The following is a 6,467-nucleotide window of genomic DNA, read 5'->3' as shown; positions in this document are numbered from 1 at the left end:
GCAATTTCTTTTGTTATAATTGATTCTACTCTTTGGCTCTTTTCCAAATTTTGTGGCTATCCATCAGAGTAATTAGTAAACAAGATATTGTAGGAGATGGATTTTGGGATTTCGACAAGAAACTAAACGTAAACGTACGTGGAGATAATGTTGCAATTTGCAAAGTAAGTCGAATTACTAGTTATTGTGGTTTGCGGTAACTACTATGTTATCGTGAAAATTGCTTTTCAGTCTTAGTCAGATTGAAAAAAGTGTAAAGCATTGTATCTTGATGTTTTCTCCTTTACCGTCGTAAGCTAAAGTTTTATTGGCATATGAACCCAAAAAGTTTTATTTTTGTCTGCAGATAAACCCATTAGCCAAAAATAGTTTTATTTTGCAAATTGCAACTGTCAAGAAAGACACAAAAAGCAATGGTGTTAACGACAGTTGAGCGTGACATCTCTCGCAACCATTGATCAATAATTGATTTTCTCAAAAGTCTCATTTCCACACCTTTATGGCTCTAAGCATAAGGACACAAACCACTTTAATTATCTTTGGAATCTCACAATTAATTTGCCACAATAATACACAGCTCTCTGGACTTTTGATATCTGGTTCGTCTTTTCCTACACATTAGCATCAGTCTTACTTCAAAGTGCAAAAGATATTTTCATGATTAAACCGGACTTTTGAGTTTTTATTGTATTACACCGGTTTAACATCAGCACACAGAGTCAAGACACAACTGATGATACAGATGGGTTGTTATAGGTAGAGAAAGCATTCTCAAGTTTACTTTCTTCCTCTTCCTCTTCTTCTTCTTCAGCATCCCATAGAAACCGAGCATACGATGCAAGAACATGACTACAATAAACACCATTCATAAACGTATTACAATAATATCTACGGGACCCCAAAATTATTATCATTATCTGCCAATGATGATGTATCGTATCATCTAGTGTTACACCACATATAAATTGCAGATGCAGAGAGAAAAAAGAAAAAAAATCAAGAAACAAGAATGATGTCTCTGTCATATTTGACGTGTGAGGCTACTGTTCTATTACAAATTGACCAATCGCTTCTTCAAATGATGGATATGTAGGAAATAATATTTGATCCACAAAAACATTCAGTCTCTTTCAATGAAACCCATTCCCATGAAATAGTCTAACAATTCTACAAAACATGGTATGAAGTTATGAACTTATATCATGGAGACTGGTTAGACATTCAAGAAAGCCCAAATCCAAACTCAACTCATAGTTTCCAGATATCGATCATTAGGTTCTATGCTCTAAAGATGATAAATAAGTTTTCTAGCTACGTTAAACTTACCAGTCATCCGGAGAAGATTGAACAGCTTGATCAAAGTAAGAGTGAGCACGAACACCGTCTCCATGATTTTGCCATATCAAATCTCCATACATAGACAGCATCTCTCCATCTCTTCCGTTCTCAGACAACATCGCTCTCTCACAGTACTCCTCTGCTTTCCTACCGTCACCTTTCACCTGCACAAATCAAGATATGTCTTACTTTAATCTAACAGCATCTCCTCAATTGGTTTTGATACAGATTAACTTCTTTCTTCCAAAACGTTAAATTTACGTTTGCTAAATGCTAATACATGAATCAGTAGATTCAACCAATCAAAAGCTCAAAATCAAGAGCAACCAAGGGTCGACTTCAATAATAGCAATAATACGTACGTTTGCTAAATGCTGTCTCTATAGATAGATAGCATCATCACGTGTTTTCTTTTTCTTTTTTGGGGGGTCAAATTACAGACACAGTAAATAAGAGTTTCCTAAATTAGTAAGTACATTAAAACACAATCTAGAATAACAGAGGAGATTACAATTTAAACACAAACCTCTTTGAGGAAACGAGCGTAGTTAGAGAGAAGAAGAGTGTCTCCAGGATAACGCTGGATCATATCTTCATAATAACTATCTACGCCCCCACTTCCACCTCCGCCGCTACCTCCGGCACCGTCTCCGCCTCTAGGACCACCAAATCCACCGTTGGAACCTCCCTGGGGTAGCCGAGACCCTTCCAAAACTTTATACGATGCCGTTTCTTCGTGGTATACGCTGATCGTTTTTGCTTTGCAGCTCTCCGGCGACTGAATCTTGTAGAGGTTTCCATCTGAAGAAGCTCTCGTAATCGACTTAGCAACACGAGGAGAAGCAGAGGCGAGTCGAGCCGTCGTTACAACCCGTGGAACAGACGGTTTCTGGGCGGCGCGTAGGTTAAGGTCAAGTGATGACGCGCTTCTCATTATCATATTTTTGTTAGTTGGGAATAATATTTTCAGTGGAGGGAGTGAAAAGAGATGAAAAGATATTTAGACTGCAAAAATATCATTCATGGAGTTGGTGTTCTTGTCAGCACCCCTTCCTATTACTTAGTATTATGGAATTGATCCCTAAACTTTCAACATTTTACAATCAAACCCCACTTACTACATATTAATGTAGGGGACCTCCCAATTATCGAATCGAATACCCAAAGAAATTATTTAAATTTGATTGGACACAAATAAACGTGAGTAACAGGAATCAAAGAATTTGATTCTGTCCCACAAATAAATAACTTTTTCGATTCTTGAACTGGTTTCCACGGTCATGACACCAAGCCAAGGGACATGGATTGATATATCGAATAATCTTTGCTACGAACTGAAGACGAAGATTTCACGATGATGAATCCACCATGACCACAGAAAATAACGGAATAACTATGCAAGCTTTACTCAAAATAATACCACTTAGTAGTTTAGTAAGTGTTCAATTCGTAAAATTTATCGACTTTTACGTTAGTAATATGCATATATGCGCGGAATTATTGAGTTAAACTTTCATAATGTATTTTAATTTATTTAAAAATTTAACCCTCTCTCCGATGAATATTTCTACTAACTTACACTAAAATCTTACGTTGTATAAAATAAAATAAAAACACACAGACACATGGAACTTGACAAAAGCAATTAAATTTTGTTTATTTGGTTTTTTTTTTTTGACGTGTCATATGTACAAGCCTTCTTCCTCCCAAACATCAACAAGGAAATGCACCATTTCCTGTTACATATTATGACATCATTAAATTTAAAGAAAACTTTCATAGCAACAATGATATATACTATAAGTTAGATCACCTTAAGAGGTACTGGGCGAGGAAAAAGTTTGTTTGTGCTCAATAAGCTATCATACGTCGAGTTCCAGCTGAAAAGTCATTAGAAAGTATGAATTAAAAAGTACGAGTTTCATCTGAATATAGAAAAATTTCAATAAACCACACCTGTATACACATAGAAATAATTGATTTAATATTCGTAATTGTTTGTGGTTATCACCTTATCGCAGGTTCTGGAACTCGGCATTGTTGTCTGGTTCTGCATTCACGCCATTGTTGTCTCGTTTCGTTCCACAAAATGAGTCCTTTAATGCAAGGAAATGAATAAGTAGTTTTTTTTTTTTGGGTGTATTGAATAAGTTTTGTTTCTATAAAGATAACTTAAAAAGCAAAGTATCAAACTCTAATTATGATCAAGGATTATATAAATCGAACGTAAAAATCGTCATGTATAATATTGTTTGTGGTCTTATTCATATGAAACTCTTATAACATACGCAGCCAAATTCCACGTTGATTGTTTGCGTTCATTATAATATTTTCTGTCAAATAAACTACACCTTTTAGTATAATTCTTTTCTAATAAACTACACCTTTTAGTATAATTTGTTGTTAACCGTAAATGTAAATGCTAAACAATGGAAATGAAATACTTTATATAATTAGGGAAAGATTTTTAAAAAAATTATATGAAGCTTTTTACGGATTTTTTTTTTTTTTTTTTTTTTTTTTTTTNTTTTTATGTAAACATGAACACAAAAACACATAGGTTTTTAGCATTTAAAACATCCAAGGCTTTAGAACACCAAAGATATATACATCCAAGAGTTACCATGGTTTACAAATTTGGTAGAGTTGCGTGTGCTGCACCGGGAATCAAAAGGCGGGTTTGATGATTGGGAACGGATCGGGATATTGTGGTCTATATCACATGTACTTGTGCTCCAGAAATCGTCCGATGAATCACCATCTTTCTTCACAACCTTACCTTGGATTTTGAGTCCCTTTGATGGTTCATCGACTTCCACAACTAAAGGCCTTTTTCCCTTCCAGCATGCGAAACAGTTTATGCTCTGATCAGCAATTAAATATACATAAAGATTAACATTTCGATCATCTTTTTGATAAATATGTTCTAAAATGTTTAATCTAAGCGGAAAGAAATCAATATGGTTCTCCGGGTGGCTCACATTGGCGAGAGTTTTGCATTTTGATCTTAGAGACTCCATGAGCCAAAAAGGGAGAGCTTGGAAGTAAGCTGCCAGGAATTGGAAGAAAACGCAACAATGCTTCTTACTTACTAAATTGTTTTTGTGTTTTTATCAAGAACGAAGAACAAGAGCACATAGCTATATAGCTAATACAAAGGTGAAAGGACCAAAGCAGGGTGAACATGAAAGACAACTCGAAATCAGGAGAGAGAATTAAGATTATAAGCATGGAAGTACCGTAATGCCTCATATGACAAGCAAACACACTTAAGCGCGCATAAAAAGATTCCATAGGTTAGAACTTGCATGCAAGTAAGGCATAATTACATTTTTTTGAAGTTCAGTACAACGTACGTCTCTGGCCTTAAGCACTTACATTCACATGATACCGATTTACGAAAATATTGAGATTAAAAAAAATAAAAAAATAAAAAAATAAAAAAATAAAAAAAGTTTATACATCTTCCAAAAGAAGCGTGATTTTTACACCCTCGATCCCTTGTTATCTTGATTTTATAATATAGGTAACAAAATAAATCGTGTCATATCTTAAGTTTAATGATACATGATAATAACTAACCAAAAATAAATGCAAAAAAACACGCTATGACGACATATTGTAAAGATGAGACTTAAATAGTTATGATATAAAAAAAAGAGATATGCACCACTTTAGATATGTATGCGATAACTTTGTAATATCCGGTATGTTTCTTAATCTCTTTAATTTTGGTAACAAAAGAAATTTCATATCTAAACCTTTGATCTCATCAGAAGGAATTCGTAATCTTTAAATATTTTGGTCGGAAGTAATCTATATCTTTAAAGATTTTTTTCTTCTTCTTTTGGTTTATTTTGATTTGAAGATTATTTTTTCCCATCCTTCATAAGTCATAACCACGATCATCTTTCTATTGCAAACTGTAAAGTAGTATATTCCCCTTTCAGCACCAAGTCGTTAAAACATGATTTTTTTTCTTTTCACTTTTCACATTTTGACAATTTAAACCCGTCGGTGAATTAATTAATTTTCTCTCATTACATTAAATTGGTGCAGGTCTACGGAATCCATGCAAATGAGCTAAGGTGGAGCCACGCGCACCAGATCATTTCCAACCAATCCCACTAAAACAACCTCCCCTTAAAGACGTACTATTGAATTCTCCAAAATACCCTTTATAACGTTAACATTAACAAAAAAAGTCGAAACGTAGTCGTTTCTTTTAATTGATCTGAGAAAAAAGCACTCTGAAGAGAGAGTTCACCAATCTCACCTCCACCATTACCACCACACCATGATGTTCTCTACAGCTTGAGATGCGGCTTCTTTGAGCTTTCCTTTTTGAATATACCAAAATCAAAAATAATAATAAAGAGAGAGAGAGAGAGAAACCACCAACAGAGCCGTCGAAGGAAATAAACACGCTCTATCTCTCTCTCATCTCGGAGCTGTGATAACTCTCGGAATCTGGGGGTTTTTGTGTTGATTTGATCAATCGTTGTTGCGGAAATCGTAAAGAGAAGATGTTTGATGGTCTATTAGGGCGTGGTTTTGCTCCCAAGGGGTTTGTCTTCTTCTTTCATCTTTTAATTTCTTTTCGTTTAATGTTTGGGTAAATCGATTTTAACGGTTGTGGTTTTTGATTTGACCAGAAAACCACTGATAAAACTGACTAAGAATCGGATCGATGTTCTTCGGAGGAAGAGGAGTGCTACGATCAAGTTTCTCAAGAAGGATTTGGCTGATCTTATCATTAACGGTCATGACGCCAATGCTTATAGCAGGGTTAGGCATAATAAGTTTTTCTTGCTTTTATTGATTCGTTTTTAAGTTTTCAACTAATTGATTTCGGATTTTTTTTTTTGTTAAATGGGGAACAGGCTGGAGGGCTTCTTGATGAATTAAGGAATCTCTGGAATCTTGACTTCGTTGAGCAGACCTGTGATTTCTTATACAAGCAGCTCTCTACGATGCAGAAGTTGCCGTAAGTTTCAATTTCAATGTCCTTTTTGCTATCTATTAGATTTCCATGTTAAGCCAGTTTTTTTTTTTTTTTTTTTTTTTTTTTTTTTTTTTTTTTTTTTTTTTTTTTTTTTTTTTTTTTTTTTTTTTTTTTTTTTTTTTTT

The 6,467-nt window shown here is 34.4% G+C and overlaps 3 protein-coding genes across 3 annotated transcripts in view; 1 reads left to right on the top strand and 2 right to left on the bottom strand.

The window, feature by feature from the left end:
• Nucleotides 517-2,344, bottom strand: LOC104716947. Its single transcript, XM_010434433.2, has 3 exons — nucleotides 1,865-2,344; nucleotides 1,327-1,502; nucleotides 517-849 (listed from the first exon to the last, which is right to left on the bottom strand). The coding sequence occupies exons 1-3, from the start codon at nucleotides 2,276-2,278 to the stop codon at nucleotides 720-722; spliced, it is 720 nt and encodes a 239-aa protein (XP_010432735.1). The 5' UTR covers nucleotides 2,279-2,344; the 3' UTR covers nucleotides 517-719.
• Nucleotides 2,839-4,558, bottom strand: LOC104716946. Its single transcript, XM_010434432.1, has 5 exons — nucleotides 4,320-4,558; nucleotides 3,962-4,202; nucleotides 3,350-3,434; nucleotides 3,152-3,218; nucleotides 2,839-3,074 (listed from the first exon to the last, which is right to left on the bottom strand). The coding sequence occupies exons 1-5, from the start codon at nucleotides 4,356-4,358 to the stop codon at nucleotides 3,021-3,023; spliced, it is 486 nt and encodes a 161-aa protein (XP_010432734.1). The 5' UTR covers nucleotides 4,359-4,558; the 3' UTR covers nucleotides 2,839-3,020.
• LOC104716944 overlaps nucleotides 5,884-6,467 on the top strand; it is a gene marked incomplete at its 5' end in the record, with an annotated part of 3,430 nt that continues 2,846 nt past the window's right edge. The window contains 3 exon segments of the mRNA XM_010434427.2: nucleotides 5,884-5,905; nucleotides 5,994-6,126; nucleotides 6,222-6,325. Coding sequence (XP_010432729.2) covers nucleotides 5,884-5,905; nucleotides 5,994-6,126; nucleotides 6,222-6,325 — 259 coding nt within the window.

This window comes from Camelina sativa, chromosome 10 (genome assembly GCF_000633955.1).
Source record: "Camelina sativa cultivar DH55 chromosome 10, Cs, whole genome shotgun sequence".
Lineage (NCBI taxonomy): Eukaryota > Viridiplantae > Streptophyta > Magnoliopsida > Brassicales > Brassicaceae > Camelina > Camelina sativa.
Note: the sequence above shows the minus strand (reverse complement) of the source record. Positions and strands in the feature narration are given on the sequence as shown.

What these genes read in the sequence shown, in the direction of transcription:
- LOC104716947 (XM_010434433.2), bottom strand. Translation starts at nt 2,278, where the DNA reads ATGATAATGAGAAGCGCGTCATCACTTGACCTTAACCTACGCGCCGCC. An exon ending in ACGCTCGTTTCCTCAAAGAG is followed by an intron (nt 1,503 to 1,864) that starts GTTTGTGTTTAA and finishes TGATTTGTGCAG; the next exon opens with GTGAAAGGTGACGGTAGGAA. An exon ending in CAATCTTCTCCGGATGACTG is followed by an intron (nt 850 to 1,326) that starts GTAAGTTTAACG and finishes TGTTTATTGTAG; the next exon opens with TCATGTTCTTGCATCGTATG.
- LOC104716946 (XM_010434432.1), bottom strand. Translation starts at nt 4,358, where the DNA reads ATGGAGTCTCTAAGATCAAAATGCAAAACTCTCGCCAAT. An exon ending in TACCAAATTTGTAAACCATG is followed by an intron (nt 3,435 to 3,961) that starts GTAACTCTTGGA and finishes CTTGCATTAAAG; the next exon opens with GACTCATTTTGTGGAACGAA. An exon ending in GTTCCAGAACCTGCGATAAG is followed by an intron (nt 3,219 to 3,349) that starts GTGATAACCACA and finishes ATGACTTTTCAG; the next exon opens with CTGGAACTCGACGTATGATA.